Raw genomic sequence first — 15983 nt, forward strand, 5'->3', positions numbered from 1 at the left:
CCCCCCCCCCCCCCCCCCCCCCCCCCACCCCGCCATGAAGAACTCGTGCGTGAGGATCCCATCCCTCGGGGACCCAGAAACCACATCCTCCCCCACCCAACCCTCCCGGCCTCCTCTGTTCATCTCCCCTCTGCCCTGGGCCGCCTTGGGCCTTCCCAGCTCTCTCCTAGCAACCTGCCCACGGTTGCCTTAGCAACCAAGAGTTCTACACAGGCCTCCAAGGGCCGGCGGGGCCCAGTGACTTCTCTTACCTTTCACCAGGAAGCCCCTGGCGACCCAGGCCTCCACAGGCCCCTCGTGCCTATGCGGGGAGGCGAACACACATGTGTGCACGCACACACACACACCCCCTCGTGATTCAACTACTAATTCTCAATCTACTCACACCCATACGGCAGACGTACCCAGCGCCAAAGCAGTTGCTGGGCAACCCCAAACAGGCCTGCACAGGCAGAGACCACGGAGAGACTGTCACACGGACGGGAGCCTGGATGTGAGAGGCCCAGACGTCGCTCAGACACTCTGGCTGACACGCGTGCACACATGAAGGCAGTAAGGCCAAGGCCCAAGAAGATGCCACCCTCTTCCCAAAGGCCAGCTCCACCATCAATGGAGGGTCCTCTAAAAACTTGGCTTTCTAGAGTGTGGGGCTCCAGCCCCATAGCAAATGGGGATTCTCCTAGCTCCCTTAGGCCACCGTGGGGTGGGGTGTGGCCTTTCTGTCTCCCTCAGGAGGTGACCTGAGACAGAGCAAAGGATCCCCCTTCCCATATTCCAGAACGTTCCGGTCTGTCTTCGGTCAGGCCTGGCCAGGCCATCCAGCCGCAGGAGAAGCCACGGTCCAGGAGACCACATCAGAGCGGTTCAAAGTCCTCCTTTCTCCCACACTTCAGTCCCCCCCAGGGTTCTGCGAGGCCTAGCCTGGGCAGAGAAGTGTCCCTATTTCTCTAGACCCTTGAATCCTGAGCTCCAACGGGGAGACACTGCAGGCCCCCAGCCTCGCGCAAGAGCAAGCCAGGGGATCTTCCCCGCCCCTCCCAGGATTAGCACCAAGCCAGACCCTTTGCACGGCTCAGGTTCGGGAGCTCCTGCCCACATCTGGGCTCCAGTCAAGGTGCAGCCCTGACCCTCACAGCTCCAGAGGCAGAGCTAAGAAGAGGCTTCGGAGGTGGTGGGGGGGGGGGGGGGGCCCTCATTCTCTTTGCTGTCGTTCTCTCCCCCTCCCAGGCAGACGGGAGGGCCGCGTTTTCAGTGCCTCACAAAGCGCAGGGATCGGGAGTTGAGCAGGTCCTCGGGGTCAGGGAAGACGGAGTCTAGACGGAAGCCGTGCTCCAGAGCCACCCGCAGCACCTCCTCCAGGAAGCCCGGCGTGCCCACCACCTCCCGCAGCTCCCCCGGCCCCCCAGTCCACAGAGGCTGTAGCCCCAGTCTCCTATACTCCACCTCAGGGAGCTCTGCGGGACAGGGGGCCCACTCCAGACGAAAGTGAGGGCCTCCCTCTGCCCTGTCCTCACCGGCCACACCAAATCGGGCCCGCATGGCGCCCAGGCACTCGGGGTCGGTGCAGAAGATGTTGGCTCGGAACGTATCCACCTGCACAGAGCTCAGCTCATAGTGGTGTGGGCCCCGGCGAGCGGAGAAGTGCACCAGGCGGGGGCTGGCGTCTACATCGGCATGGAGCAGGGCAGCTGTGGGCACGGGGGTCCCCCGAGAGGCCTCCAGTTCCCGCAGGGCATCCAGGAGGGGCTGGATCTGGTAGAAGTCCGCCTCTGCCCTGAGCAGGGCCGTCTCCCCATAGCCACGGGGCAGGTCCAGGCGGCCCAGCCGCAGGAAATTGAGGATGTGCCGGAAGGCCTTGCCATCTCTGTCGATGAAGTAGTGGCCACCTCCCTGGGGGTTGAGGTTGGGGGGGATGGGGGTGCCCGCCCTAAACATGGCCCCCAGCATGGAGTCTGGGAAGCGAGTCAGGGTCTCCAAAGTGGTGGAATAGAGTGTGCCCCCCACATTCAGGGTCACAGGGCCCCCAAAAGAGGGGGGCGAAGAGGGCACAGGAGGAGGCGAAATTTTGGGGAGTACAGGAGACACCGACAGAGAAGAAAACGCAAACACCGCGGGCGTGGGCAGAACTGGGTCCTAAGGTTCGTTCAGACTCTCTCGGGGTTGGATGCACGGGTCGGAACACAAGGCAGGAAGATTTAGGGCTCACCCCAGCTACGTTGGTAGTGGGGGATGGTTTCCGGGCACAGACACGGCCGGCCGAAAGGAACAGAAGCCAGAGAGGGAAGGGAGCTTTCGGCCCAGACGCATTCGATGCAGGGCGGTGGGTCAGCAAATCTCTTCTGCGGTCTTCAGACAGCGGGTTTCCGGAGTCCAGCCAGCAGGTGACGGTGGCGAGCACGGGCCGACCCTCGGAAGGACCCAGCCTCCGAGTTCTCGGGTCGATGGCTGTCGCCGCGGGCGAGTCCGCGCACGGCGCCGGGGGCCAGTCGGAGGCCCGGCAGGGCCTGGCTTCGGCGCGGGTCTCTGGCGACGGAGGCGGGGCTGAGCGCAGCTGGCGGCGGAGCGGCTCCGGATCCGCTGGGGAGCGAGGGCGCACGCTCAGAGCGAGCCGGGCGCGCCGGAGGACTCTGAGGGAAGCCGCCCGGTGCTCTCGGGACCCGGGCGCCGCCGCCTGCACGGGTGTCGCCGCAGCCGCCGAAGTCCTCTCCGCCCCCAGGAAGTGGCCTAAGGGCAGCGGCTGGGAGCCCTTTAAGAGACAGCCCCGCCCCCTTGGCGCCCCGCCCCCCGCCCCCGCCCGGCTCGCGCGGCCCGGGCGGAGGTGGGAGCCGAGAGTCTGGAACCGGAGAGACGGGGCGGACGGGCTGGACGAGCGGACACGGGCGGACGCGGGCGGACGCGGGCGGGGGTGGGGTCCGCAGGGTGACTCAGGTGCGTCGCTCCGGATGCGGCCGCGGCCGCCCCGCAGGCCCCGCAGATGTGCCGGGCCTCACGTCCGCAGCTCGCCGAGGGCCCCCAGGCCCGGCGGTCCCCGGCTTGGAGGCGGTGCCCTCCCCGCTCGCTCCCGCAGGGAATTCCCGAGGGGGCGGGTGCTGAGCCGCCGCATTCCGGGGATGCCTCCTGGCCGGGGTGGCCGAGGCCAGCCTCTCCGTCCCGGCCCGACGCCAGCTACCCCCCCCCTACGGAAGGCCGGCTCCCAGCCCACGCGGGCGGCCTCTCCCCGGCCGGACTCGTCTGGCCACGTCGCCCGAGCCCGAGAGCCCCGCCTCGGGGCCGCCCGGCGCCAGGGCTGCGGCCGAAGCTACCACTGGTTTGTCCGGAAGGCGCCCCTCGCGTGACTCGAGCTCGCAAACCCCAACCGCCCGCGCACCCTGGCAGCCGCGGCGCCCAGTCCCCGGCCCGGCCCGAAGGCGGCGCCCTGCCAAAGAACCACGACGGGAAGCGCAAAGCACGGCGGCTTTATTGACCGAGGGGCCGGCGGCCGGGGAGAGGGGACTGGGGGCGCGGGCCCACGAAGGCCTGGGATCAAAGAGTGTGGAGGTCGTGGCTACGCCGGCTCAGCTTCTCCGGGTCGTCCGACGCCATGAGGGAGAAGTCGCGGAAGATGTCCAGATACGTCTCGTCTCCTGGGTGGGGGGAGGGAGGGCTGGGCGGGCGCGGCCGAGCGCGGGGTGGGGGTGAGGGGACCCGCGGGCGCGCTGGCGGCGTGGCCGGAGGGACAGCAGCGCCGAAGCGCAGCGCCCTCGCGGGTTCTCCGTTTTGTTCCGAGGACCCGGCGCACCAGCTGCACCCCCCACAGATTTGTTGCAAAAGTATGACATTAATCAGTGCAGCTGGGCGCCACGGGGACCGGGCTTCGGGGGCCAGAAGCCCAGAATTACAGTGTGGGGCGGGGGCGGGGGGCACGTTACCTGCCTGGCCCTGAGCCGCTTCGGCCTCCCTCATCTTTGCCAATCGTAGCCTGAAGGGGAAGCAATGAACGTATGAATGACTTTTGCCTCGCTCCCCCCACTGGGACTTCCCATCGTGTAAGCTGGGTGGTTTAATTCATCTGCTGCCCCAGGGTCCGGTGCTTAAAGGCGTTCAACAACATCGACGTCCCTCACTCAGGACGAACTCACCATCCCTGGACCCTACCCGGCCCCCTTCCTACTCCACGCCCCAATCTACGCTGGGGACGGCACTTCTCCAGCCGAGTCCCGGAGCTGGCCCAGGCCCTCCGGGCGTTAGCCCCGAGTGGGCTGGGCAAGCTCCAGCCCCACCCCGCAGGCCTCCTCACAGGGTGACGATGTCAGCGTTGGCTGTTTCCATGGCGATGGTCAGCGGGTCCTTGCCTTCTGAGTCCAGGGCTCCCAGGTCGGCCCCCCGTTTCAGGAACAGGCAGGCCAGCCTAGAAAGGACAGCGAGGGTCAGCCGGCCGCTCTGCCTACCCGAGCCTTCTTTGCCACAGCCGTCATCCCCGCGGCCCCTACCCCGTGTGGCCGAGAATGGTCGCATGGTGAAGCGGCCCCCGGCCGTGGTTGTCCGTTTGGTTCACGTTCGCCCCGTTCTGGAGGAGAAACTCACAGGCCAGAAGAGAATTCTGCAGCGAGAAGTCGCAAGCGGGGAGAGAAGGTGGCATCTTCAGAAGCAGGCCAAAGATACTTCAGGATGGGATCAGCTGAGAGGGTGGGGTAGGGGAGCCAGGAGTGTAAGGGTTCAGGCTCTGCCCTAGCTTTTTACAGTAGGTCATGCGTTAAAGCCGCAGTCCAGCCTCACATGAGGTATGCTATCCCTATTTCGCAGGTGGGCAAACTGAGGCGCAGAGAGGTTCACAACTGTAAGCGGTGGGAGCTTGGGTTCAAACCCAGGTTGTCTGCCCCCAAATCACACACCCTTCACAACCCAGTGTCTGTGGGTTATCATTATCGCTCTCTCCAGGGTGGGAGGAGGGGTAGGAGCAGGGCTCAGACTCCCCGTGGGAATGGGAGAGAAGGAGCCTAACGGTGGGGGCGGGGCAGTGGGCAGGACTCACAGCAGCCGTGGCCTGGATCAGCGGAGTGGCATTCTCCTGACCCCCGTTGACCCAGTTGACGTCAGCTCCGTGGGCAAGGGCATCAGCCATGGTGGGCAGGGAGGGAGGATGCCCAGCAGCTCGAAACAGCAGGGCCCCAGGGTGGAGGGCGCCCAGGTCATCAGAGGGGGGCTCTGCTAGGGGGTGGGAAGAGACCCTCAGCACAGTTCGCAGATGCTCTAATGGGACAGGTCCTTTCTCAGTTCTGGGAGGGCCCTCAGGACGCTGGGGACTTCGGTAGGAGGTGCAGGCGGGATGGTGCGGGGTGGGAGGTGCACGTGTGTGGGGGGTCCCTAGGGCAGGGGGGGATCGACAGCGTCCCTCGCCTCTCCCTGTCCAACCACCTTCTCCAGCTCAAGCGTCACTCACCCTCGGCAGCCTATTCCCAGCCCTACACTCCTTCCCATTCTTCCCTTAACCCCCAAACTCTTGCCTGGTAAAACCAGTGCTGCTGTGGTCTGCCCCCTCCCCCACCCCCCAGTACTGGCGGGGGGAAGGCTCGGGCCTCCGTACTCTGCCCTCCTCACGGGGCACACGGCCGGGCTCAGTCGATGCCCCAGCAGCCCTCTACCTGGCCTGGATCTGAAGCTCCCGGGCTGGGGCCGGACGGAAGGCTTTGGGGGCACGGGAGGCTGCCCCCTGGGGGGCCCCCGGCCACCTCTCCGCCCTCGAATCTCCGGAAGCTTGGTCAGGAACTTCTTTTCCACGTATTTGGCATGAATCCAGGCCTCCTTCTCCTGCCTGTGAGAGTGTGGTGGGGAAGGAGGGGACCGTCTTCCCTCCTTCCCCACAGCGGGCAGCCCCCCACACACACCCCAACCTCACCGGGAGCAGCTGGGCCCGGGTTTCTTCACGGCCATGGCCTCCACCCGGGCCTCATAGATCCGGTTGATGACCACGTTCCCCAGCTCGCACATGAGCTTCGGGCGGGCCCAGGCAGAGGCGGAGACAGACAGGTGGAGGGGAGAGGTGAGTGTCTGAGTCCTCAGGGCTCTGCAGCCCCTGGACTCAGCCCCACCCAGTCCCCCTTCCCATCAGGAGCCCCCCCCCCCCCCCCCCGGCCAGTCACCTTCACCAGCTCTGGTTCCCACGAGTCAAGGGTCAGGGACCGGACTTTGGAGAAATGAACTCCAAGGCTCCTGGAGGGCCAGAGCGGGGGTCAGGCCCCTTGTGGGGTGGCAGCAGCCGCGACTCCCCAGGAGGACTTGGAGGCAGGGCCCCCCTGCAGCAGAGGTGCTGGCCAGGTGGGGGCAGGGCAGCGGGCCACGTGGCCTTGCTCTGCTCACCGTCCCGCTTTGCCCTCCTACATTTCACGTTCAGGGCCTTCAGTTTCCCTCCTCTCGCCCTGCCGCTCCCCTCCTTCCGCCAGGCTGACCCGGGCGGAGGGCCTCATAGACTTGCTGGGGCCTAGTGACCTCTTCTCTCTCTGCTCTCCAGCGGCTCCCCTACCCTCAAGACCTCTGACCCCACGGTCAAGCCACTAAGCATCTCTGGCCAGACCAGGACCCTGTGCCCAGGGCCGGCCAGGATCTAAGAAAGGAAGCCGGGACAGGGGGAGGGGGAGGGGTCTGTGTGATGGGCTCAATCCCGCCCCCTCCCAACCCCCCCCTTCCAACCCCCCCCTTCCAACCCCCCCCACCACCCGCAGCCAGAAGGAGAGCAGCCCCCGGCGCTCGGGTCATGGGTAGTGACCTGTGGATGCCGGAGCACTGGATGCAGAGGGTGACACCAAGGTTGATGCTGGCCCACTCGGGGGCTGGCTCTCGGCAGTCACAGCACTGGGCGTTGCCGTCCACGCTCTGCACCTGGGCTGCCACGTGCCCAGCACCGCCAGATTCCCGTCCCCTGGCGGTTCCTCCACAGCCCAGCGTGGCGGAGGAGCCCACGGCCAGGGGTCCTGAGCCCTGGGGGAGACGGGGGGAGACAGAGTGGCCATGGGGCCTGGGGAAGGGGTGCCTCGTCTCCCTGGGCAGCCGGGCCCCCGCACCCTCCTGTTAAGGCACCTGGCCTGGCCCCCAGGGGCCGTCGTCGAGGCGGGCCTGGCTGAAGGCCGTGGCTATACTGCTCTGCACGGCGTTGACCCACAGCTGCAGGAGGCGCTCCGAGTCGGCCTGCAGGAAGCAGGACCTGGGCAGGAGGGGAGAGTGGGGCGGGGAGGCTTCTGAGGCCGGGGGAGCCGCGTGGGGGGACAGGCGGGCTGACGTTCACCTGCCATTCAACTGGTACCCGCCGTAAAGAGATACGAGATACCAGCCGGATAGAAATTGGGCACCAGTTGGTCCCATCTTTCTAAATATCCCCGGTCACCCCATCCCCTGCCCCTAAAGGCACCCTCCCCCCCCCAGGCTGCCCCCCAATCCAGCCACCAAAGCGTTAATGCCTGGTGCTACACAGGGGCCCCCAAGACGCCCCTGCGATTGGCCTGCCTTCCTGTCGGTAAAGGTTTAGCTGCATCAGGGCATCGCCCCCCACGTCTGCACTCACTTGCTCGGGGACACCACCTCAAAGCAAAACCGCCTTTCCGAGTCAGGGCAGAGCTTCACGGTGCAGAGACGAAGGTCGTCAACCACCACAGTCACAGGGTCCTGGAACGGGACGGTGGTGAGGGCCAGCCAGCCGGCTGCAGCCAGGGCGGAGCGTCCCTGGGCCCGGGGCAGCCAGGACGCGTCTCCCTACCTTGTACTTCTTCTGATAAACCAGTTGGTTGCTCTGAATAGTGAACCAGCGTCTGAAGGAGGTGGAAAGAGAGTTGTGGACACGGGCAGCCCTGGGACGAGCTCGAGACAGAAACAGCACAGAGGCTGCGCCCTCTGCCCCATAAGGATCTGGCTGGGAGGGTTGGGCTGACCGTCCCATCCAGTCAGATGCTCCAGAACAGGGCCGCGGAGCCGTGCAGGTCAGGACCCGGAAGGCGGGGCTGTTCACGTCTCCAACAACCCAGATTGGATACATTCGGGAAGACAACTTTCCAGCAGATGGCAGTAAAATGCTTTTCCAATAAAACTGGTCTACGGCTCCAATTTTTAAAATGTGTACGGTATATATATTTCTATATATATTTTTAAGCTTATTTATTTTGAGAGAGAGAAAGAGAGAGAGCAGGGGAGGGGAGGGGCAGAGAGAGAGGGAGACACGGAATCCAAAGCAGGCTCCAGGCTCCGAGCCGTCAGCACAGAGCCTGACATGGGGCTTGAACCCCTGAACCGTGAGATCATGACCTGAGCTGAACCCGGATGCTTAACCGACTGAGCCCCCCCAGGCTCCTCTGCAATATATTTTTAAATAGTCGCTACACCCAGCATGGGGCTGGAACTCACAACCCCAGAGACCAAGGGTTGCGTGCTCTACTGACTGAGCCGGCCAGGCGCCCCAAGTCTATTGCCACAACTTTTTGACAGATGGAAGTTTCTTACAGAAGGGGTTCAACTTTCTACTTTGCACAAATATCCTGCATGGGCTGGCAGTGGCCCTGGAAGGGGAAGGAGCAGAGTCAGAGCAGGTGACACCCCTGCCCCACACCTGTCGCGGCTCCTAAGTCCCTACGGAAGCCGACAAGGCCCTATCGTGGCTCACATCTCTGTGAGCAACGACTGCACCTCCGACAGCTTCTTCCTCCCTCCCGCGTCCGCACCCAAGTGCCCTCTCTGTTTCTCCAATGCCCTGGGCTTTTCAAGGGCCTTCGCACTGGCTCCTCCTTCTGCCTAGAACATTCTCCCCCCAGATACCTTTCAAGTCTTCACTCAGAAGTCACCTTCTCATGAAGCCTTTCCTGACCACCCTCTTTAAAACTGCAACCCCAGGGCCCCTGGAGGGCTCAGTCGGTTAAGCTTCCGACTTCGGCTCAAGTCACGATCTCGCGGTCTGGGAGTTCGAGCCCCGCGTCGGGCTCTGTGCTGACGGCTCGGAGCCTGGAGCCTGCTTGGGATTCTGTGTCTCCCAAGCTCTCTGCCCCTCCCCCGCTCACGCTCTGTCTCTCTCAAATACAAACATCAAAAAAATTTTTTTTTTAATTTAAAACTGCAACCTCCCGCAGCTCTCTGCATCCCCTGCTTTATTATTTTTCTCCGATGCCGCTCTCACCTTGTAACGTAACATAACTCACTGTCGTGTTTACCGTGTGTCTTTGCTGATGGAACAGAAATTCCCCGAAGGCGGCGGGTGTTGTCTGTTTTCTCACTGCGCTTAGCACACCAAACCACTCAGGAAACATTTACCTGAGCGGGTGTGGGTGACTGGGGGTCCTCTCCTCACCTGCTCCACGTCTTAAATGCGTTGCTGGCCCGTTTGAAGAGGTGTCCTTCCATGACCAGGCCGCCAGGCCCCTCCTTTAGGCTGGGTTCTGGCTCCTCCCCGCCCAGCTCCTGGGGGCACAGGAGGGTCCCGGGCAGCTGACAGGCAGAGGCTGGGGCGCAGGGCCCCGCGCACCCTCCTGCGGGCGGGGGGACCCTCACCTTCTGCTTCAGCAGCACGTGCCTCTGTTCCATGTCCCTCCTCTCGCGAGCCGAATTCAGGACCAGCTGGTGCAACTGGGCACGGGAGGGGCGTTTCAGATGTCCCCAGCCCCCTCTCCTGAACCGGGCCGGGAGAGGCATCTTGGAGGGCCCCCCTCCCTCCGCTACCGCCCGCTCTCCGCAGCCCCACCTGGGCACCCAGGTCCCTGCGATACTGGGCCAGCCTGCCCAGCTCCTCGTGGCCCTGCTGGAAATGGGTAGCCTGGGCCTCCACCAGACGCAGCACCTGGGCGACAGGGTGGGCAGGGGGCAGAGGTGACGAGGGACCCTCCTGTCTTTCCCTCTTCCCTCCGCCCCGCAGGCTCCTCGTCACGTGGCGCTTGCCGCCCCCCCAACTCACAAACTCCATGATGTCAAACTTCCTCTTGTCCTCGATCACGTTGATCTGAGGGCCCCCGAAAGACGTCAGGTGAGTCTCGAAAACACAGCGCCCCCGCCCACCGCCCACCGGGGCCTCTCCAGCCCCGAGGGGTCCTGGGGGACAGGCCGGGCGGTCACCTGCAGGGCGTAGTCCAGTGCTCGTCCCCGGTACCCGGCCCGCGCAGTCTTCAAAGCGGCTCCGGCCTCTTCGGCCTCCTGGGCCCGGCGCCGGGGGACCTCGGCATTGTGGATGAGAGCAGCCTCCAGGCTCTCAGCCCCCTTCCAGAAATCCCGGCGAGCCTCTCGGAAAGCCCGGAGACCCCTGCGGGATGGAAGGACAACACACAACCACGGGTACCCCTCCTGGACCCCCCCCAACCCCGGCCCAGCAGAATGGTCCCCGGCGGAGTAGTTCCCGGTGGAGGCCCGCTCGCGGCCTTCCGGACGGGCCTCCGAGGAGGTGTCGGGATGGGGGACAGCTGTCAGGCCACCCGAAACCCCCAACCGCACGGCTCCTGCCTCGAAGGAGGCCCCCGTGGTAACGGGACGAGGGACGGAGGACCGGGTTCCCCCCCCACACTCACTCCTTGACCAGGGTTTGGATTTGCTGCTGCAGGGTGTGCTGGGTAGCGTCCAACAGCTCCTGCGGGGAGGGGAGCAGACACTGGCAGGTGAGGGTCAGGCCGCAGACAGCCCAGGGCTCCCCCAGCCCAGCCCCAGCCCCACCCGCTTCCGCTCACCGCATGGCTGTCCAGCTTGTGGCTGAGGCTCTCGGTGAATTTGTCCAGACACTCCTGGGCACGGAGAGTCAGAGAGAGAGCAGGCGTGGGGCAGCTGGGCCGCCATCTCCGGACGAGCCCCGCTCTGGCCCAGGCCCTGCAGACCCCAGGCCGACCCTCCCCTCCCCTCCCCTCCCAGAGGATCTCTGCATTCCAGGCCCCCCACCCAGCCTGCTCCGGGGGGCGGGAGGGGGCCCCCTACATACCGCCATCATGGGCTCGGGAGGACCCAGACGGGCCAGGTCACAAATGCCAGCAATGAAGGTGCGGCCGGCCGCAAGGTAATGGCGGCCACTTTCCAGGAGGCCGTTACCCAGCTTGAGGAGCTAAGAAGCAACAGGGGGGAGCAGGGAGTTGTGTGACCCCCTCACAGCAGCCCCCCCTCCCTCTCCCTTCCTTCCCAGCCTCGCCCAAGCAACTCTGCGGCCCAGCCCAGTACTCCCAGTTGCGAACACACAGCTGCCGCTTTCTCACCTCTGCCGCTTTGCTCGCACTGCTCTGTGCCTGGAAGAAAAGTCCTCCCGGCCTGTCACCGAAGCCAGTGTCAGCTGGCTCCAACCCGTCTTTCTGCGTCCACTTCCACATATCCCTCCCTGCCCTGACCTGGCTGCCTGGATCCAGAGCTTTCCAGAAACTCCAGTTGCTCACGCAACTGTCTGCCTCACAGGGTGAACGTGCTGCCTGGGTGGCCTTAAGTTCTAGCAGTCTTGGGGCGCCTGGGTGGCTCAGTCGGTTAAGCGTCCGACTTCGGCTCAGGTCACGATCTCGCGGTCGGGGAGTTCGAGCCCCACGTCGGGCTCTGGGCTGATGGCTCGGAGCCTGGAGTCTGCTTCCGATTCTGTGTCTCCCTCTCTCTCTGCCCTTCCCCCGTTCATGCTCTGTCTCTCTCTCTCTCTGTCTCAAAAATAAATAAACGTTAAAAAAAAAATTAAAAAAAAAAATTCTAGCAGTCTAAGGGCGCCTGGGTGGCTCAGTCGGTTAAGCGTCCGACTTCGGCTCAGGCCATGATCTTGCGGTTTGTGGGTCCGGGCCCCGCGTCGGGCTCTGTGCCGACAGCTCGGAGCCTGGAGCCTGCTTCGGATTCTGTGTCTCCCTCTCTCTCTGCCCCTCCCCAGCTCATGCTCTGTCTCTCTGTCTGTCAAAAATAAGTCATCATTAAAAAAAATTTTTTTTTTAATAAATAAATAAATTCTAGCAGTCTTTACTGTCAGGAGTTTTCCCATTCTGGGCTCACTGAGCAATTTCCTCACGAACAGGAACAGACCAGGACAAGGATAGCACGTTGGGGTGTTCCCAGGGCCCATTTTGTCTGGCGCCTTCGACTGACAACTGAGGAGGCTTGAGAAACAAGGGACAGTTGGGGCGCCTGGGCGGGGGCTCAGTCGGTTGAGCCTCCGACTTCCGCTCAGGTCATGATCTCATGGTTCACAAGTTTGAGCATCGGCCTCTGTGCTGGTGGCTCAGAGCCCGGAGCCTGCTTCAGAGTCTGTGTCTCTGTCCCTCTCTGCCCCTCCCCCGCTCATGCTCTGTCTCCCCAAAATAAACAAATGTTAAAATTAATCAATTAATTAAATACATAAATAAAAGAAACAAGGGGACAGCTGACAGGCCTGAGCAGGGTCCCTCTGGTAGGGCCAGGTGGCTGAGTCAGAAACCAAAGTGAGATCTCCTGACCTCTGGCCCTTGTTATCTTCGGTCACCAGTCACCGCATTACATCCTGAGGTGACACGACTTGGCTCTGGCCTGAGTCACCCCAGCAGGGATGGAACAAGTGTCTGTGGAGCCCCTCAGGTCAGGCCCCGGGGACAGGAGACCACCAGGGAACCTCTGTGGAAAAATCCTGGGCAGAGGGGGCTCAAGAGGACTTGGGCCACGTGGGTTCTCAGTGGGTTTTTGAAAACTGAAAAACACTTCCTAGGGCTCGCGAAGGCTGCAGGGAGGTATGGCTTCACCTGAAGGTGACTGACAGGGTCAGCCACGATCAGAAAACTAACCACAACTCAGCCTCTTCGGGGGTCCATGCAATGGAGTAGCACTCAGCCACGCCAGGGAAGGAACTATCCACACGTGAACTACTTGTACTAACCTGTAGCAAACCGAACGAACTTCAGGGGCGTTATTCCGAGAGAGAACAAGGACAAAAAAGGCTAATCTTGAGAGGTCACACAGGGTATGGCTTCAAGTAACATTGTAGCAATGACAAACGTCCGGAGAAGGAGAACGGATGAGCGGAACAGAGCAGGCAGGGGAGGGAATCTCAAGAGCTCCTTGCGGTGAGTTTAAGGGCTTGAACGAGATGCTGGCATGTGACAGAGCGCCGTTGAATGGCACACACAGACTTTGTTTTGTTTTGTTTTGAAAAAAAAGGACAGTCGACCCTCGCACAGCAGGGGTTTGAACCGCGCTGGTCCATGAAGAAGTGGACTTTTTGTGATAAATACAGTACAGTAAATGTTATCTTCTCTCGCTTGTGCTTTTTTTCTTTCTTTTAGACACAGAGAGTGCGTGCGTGTCCGGGTGTGTGAGGGAGGGAGGGAGGGGCGGAGACGGAGAGAGAGAATCTCAAGCAGGCTCCACACTTAGGTCTGAGCCCGGCATGGGGGCTCGATCCCATGACCCTGGGATCATGACCTGAGCCAAATTCAGGGTTGGACACTTACCTAACTGAGCCATCCAGGCACCCCTGATTTTTTAAAAATTTAATTATGTATGTATGTACATATTTAACTCTACACCCAACGTGGAGCTTGAACTCATGACCCTGAGATTAAGAGTCACGCACTCCAATGACTGAGCCAGCCAGGTGTCCCTCTTCCTTATGAGTATTTTTTTTTAATGTTTATTTATTTTTGAGAGAAAGAGAGAGACAGAGTGTGAGTGGAGGAGGGGCAGAGAGAGAGAGGGAGAGAGAGAGAGGGAGGGAGGGAGACACAGAATCTGAAGCAGGCTCCAGGCTCTGAGCTGTCAGCACAGGGCCCGACGTGGAGATCGAACTCATGAACTGTGAGATCATGACCTGAGCCCAAGTCAGACGCTTAACCGACTGAGCCACCCAGGAGCCCCCTTATGATTTTCCTAATAACACTTTCTTTCTTTTAGCTCCCTTTATTGTACAGACAGCATACGATACACATATCACATAAAATATGTGTGAATTAACCGTTTACGTTATCGGTAAGGCTTCTGGTCAGTGGCAGGCTATCAGTAAAGTGTTTGGGGATTTAAGAATTATATGTAAATTTTCGACTGTGCTGGGGGGGGGTCAGTGCCCCTAATGTTCATGTTGTTCAAAAGTCAACTATATATGCAAAACAGGTAAAATCCAGGTAAGGTCCACAGACAGTCATTGTACCATGACGACGTCAATTTCCTGCTTTTGGTAAAGTACCAGCATTACCCCAAATGCCACCATTGGGGGAAGCTGGGCGATGGGTACATGGGACCTCTATCATCTTGTGACTTCTTGTGAGTCTGCAATTAACTCAAAGGACAACAGTTTAATTAAAAAATATATGTTAATTTGTCATTGGGGTGCCTGGGTGGCTCAGTCGGTTAAGCTTCTGACTCTTTGATTTCAGCTCAGGTCATGATCCCAGTGTCACGGGATCAAGCCCCTCCACGGGCTCTGGACTGAGTGTGGAGCCTGCTTGAGTTTGTCTCTCTCCCTCCCTCTGCCCCTCTCTCCCACTTGTGCTCTCTCTCTCTCTCTCTCTGTCAAATAAATAAAATGAAAAAAAAAGTTAGAAAGCTCCTCCAGCTGGCCTTGAGGAAGCAAGCTGTCTAGGGGCAGGGCCACATGACAGGGCACCGGGCAGCTTCGAGGAGGTGAAGGTCTCAGTCCCGCAGCAGCAAGGAGCTGACGTCGGCCAACAACCACTCGAGCTTGGAAGGAAACCCTGAGCCTCAGATGGGACTGCAGCCCGTGGGACCCTGAGCCGCGCCCAACTCCTGACCTACAGAAACTACGCCAACAAACGTGTGTTGTTTTAAGTCGCTAAATTCGGCATAACTTGTTACACAGGCGGTAGAAAGCTCACGCACCAATACGTATGTAACACGTGAGACTGGGGTAAATGCTACGGAGAAAAACCAAACCCGCTAAGGGGGCAGGGAGTGTTCACACGTGCGTGTGCACATTTTATCAAGAGTAGCCACGGAGGGCCCTACTGTCCCGTGTTTAAGTGTCTCACTGCTTTGTCTCCCAAAAGCTGCTGTGAGCTCCCTGGGGGCAGAGCGGTCTTGCCGTCCTGAGGCCCCGGGCTCACAGCTGACCCGGCAAAGCCCCCAAGTGAGTCTTGTCTTCCAGGACCTCGAGCTCTTTGAGGGTGCGGAACTTCCATCTGCTTCTCTATAGCCCCCAAAGTATTGACCCCGCACGGTTAGCATTCACAAATCCCTGGAACTCCTTCGTGGTCTCCAATTTTCTCCCTGGCCTCGCCCCTCTCATATTTACCCCATCCTGGGTCCCCTGCCCATGTCACCTTTTCCAGCCGGGTCTCCAGTTCTGACACCTCGGCTTCCACCAGCTCGATAGAGGCTCTGGGAAAAGAGGGGTCACGGGAACAGAGCTTGGGCCCATCTGGTCTGTGCGCCCCCGGAGGGCTGGGGCTGGGGTGAGGGGGTAAGGGCGCAGTCTGAAAGCTAGTAGGGCCCAGGCCAGAGCAGGAAGGGCAGAAGGAGGGTGGATGTGGCGAGGGCAGGAAGTTGCTAACCGCCCCAGCAGGTGCTGGGGGAGGGGCGGGGGTACCAGGAGCCGAGGAGGTAGTGTCCGCTCTGGGGGTAAGAGGGGCTAGAGAGGCCCCCTCTGCATGTGAAGGGGGCAGAGAGCATCAGAGTCTGGGGGGTTCATAGGAAAGGTGCTACTATGTCCTCCGAATGGCCTAGAAGCTCCATCTTGTCCCGTTGAGACTCATTCCCTGGAAGGACATCTGGCCTGGGGAAGGGCGTGTGCGTGTGCGTGTGTGTGCGTGTGTCCATTGGGGATGGGGGTCGGACCTCACCCCCTCTGCCACCCAGACCTGCGCACACTTACCGGAAGCGGGGTGAGTCTTTGAGACACTCCTCGAAATCCAGCTTGACCGTCATCTTGCTGCGCTGCACGGGGGGGTCAGACGGGCGGGGGCTGCAGGGGGAAGCGCTCCCTGCCCCAGGAGGGGGGGGGGGGGGGGGGGGGGGGGGCCCTCGCGGGGGGGGGGGGGGGGGGGGGGGGAGGGGGCTCAATCCCTTCCCTAAGGGTTAGGGATGTGCAAGGAGGAGCTCTCACCTCACACTTGCAGGCAGTA

The 15983-nt window shown here is 61.6% G+C and overlaps 2 protein-coding genes across 3 annotated transcripts; both read right to left on the reverse strand.

Annotated features, from left to right (window-relative positions):
• Nucleotides 1-12: 12 nt before the first annotated feature.
• KCTD11 (potassium channel tetramerization domain containing 11) lies at nucleotides 13-2048 on the reverse strand. The gene has a single exon (XM_049637096.1). It carries the CDS (start codon nucleotides 1945-1947, stop codon nucleotides 1249-1251), a length of 699 nt encoding a protein of 232 aa, XP_049493053.1. The 5' UTR covers nucleotides 1948-2048; the 3' UTR covers nucleotides 13-1248.
• A 1391-nt stretch (nucleotides 2049-3439) lies between these two features.
• ACAP1 (ArfGAP with coiled-coil, ankyrin repeat and PH domains 1) lies at nucleotides 3440-15884 on the reverse strand. 2 transcript variants are annotated; one of them, XM_049637083.1, is made up of 22 exons: nucleotides 15734-15884; nucleotides 15183-15240; nucleotides 10907-11026; nucleotides 10662-10715; nucleotides 10506-10564; nucleotides 10060-10243; nucleotides 9902-9946; nucleotides 9692-9787; nucleotides 9502-9576; nucleotides 9302-9411; nucleotides 7727-7778; nucleotides 7535-7635; nucleotides 7054-7177; nucleotides 6743-6954; nucleotides 6120-6189; nucleotides 5876-5970; nucleotides 5622-5791; nucleotides 5012-5187; nucleotides 4470-4579; nucleotides 4277-4387; nucleotides 3909-3958; nucleotides 3440-3623 (listed from the first exon to the last, which is right to left on the reverse strand). In XM_049637083.1, exons 1-22 carry the CDS (start codon nucleotides 15784-15786, stop codon nucleotides 3523-3525), a joined length of 2226 nt encoding a protein of 741 aa, XP_049493040.1. In that variant the 5' UTR covers nucleotides 15787-15884; the 3' UTR covers nucleotides 3440-3522. The 2 variants fall into 2 exon arrangements, with proteins under 2 accessions (XP_049493040.1, XP_049493041.1); XM_049637084.1 differs by having other exon boundaries at nucleotides 5012-5184; nucleotides 15734-15883.
• Nucleotides 15885-15983: the final 99 nt, after the last annotated feature.

Source organism: Panthera uncia, chromosome E1 (assembly GCF_023721935.1).
Source record: "Panthera uncia isolate 11264 chromosome E1, Puncia_PCG_1.0, whole genome shotgun sequence".
NCBI classification, from domain to species: Eukaryota; Metazoa; Chordata; class Mammalia; order Carnivora; family Felidae; genus Panthera; species Panthera uncia.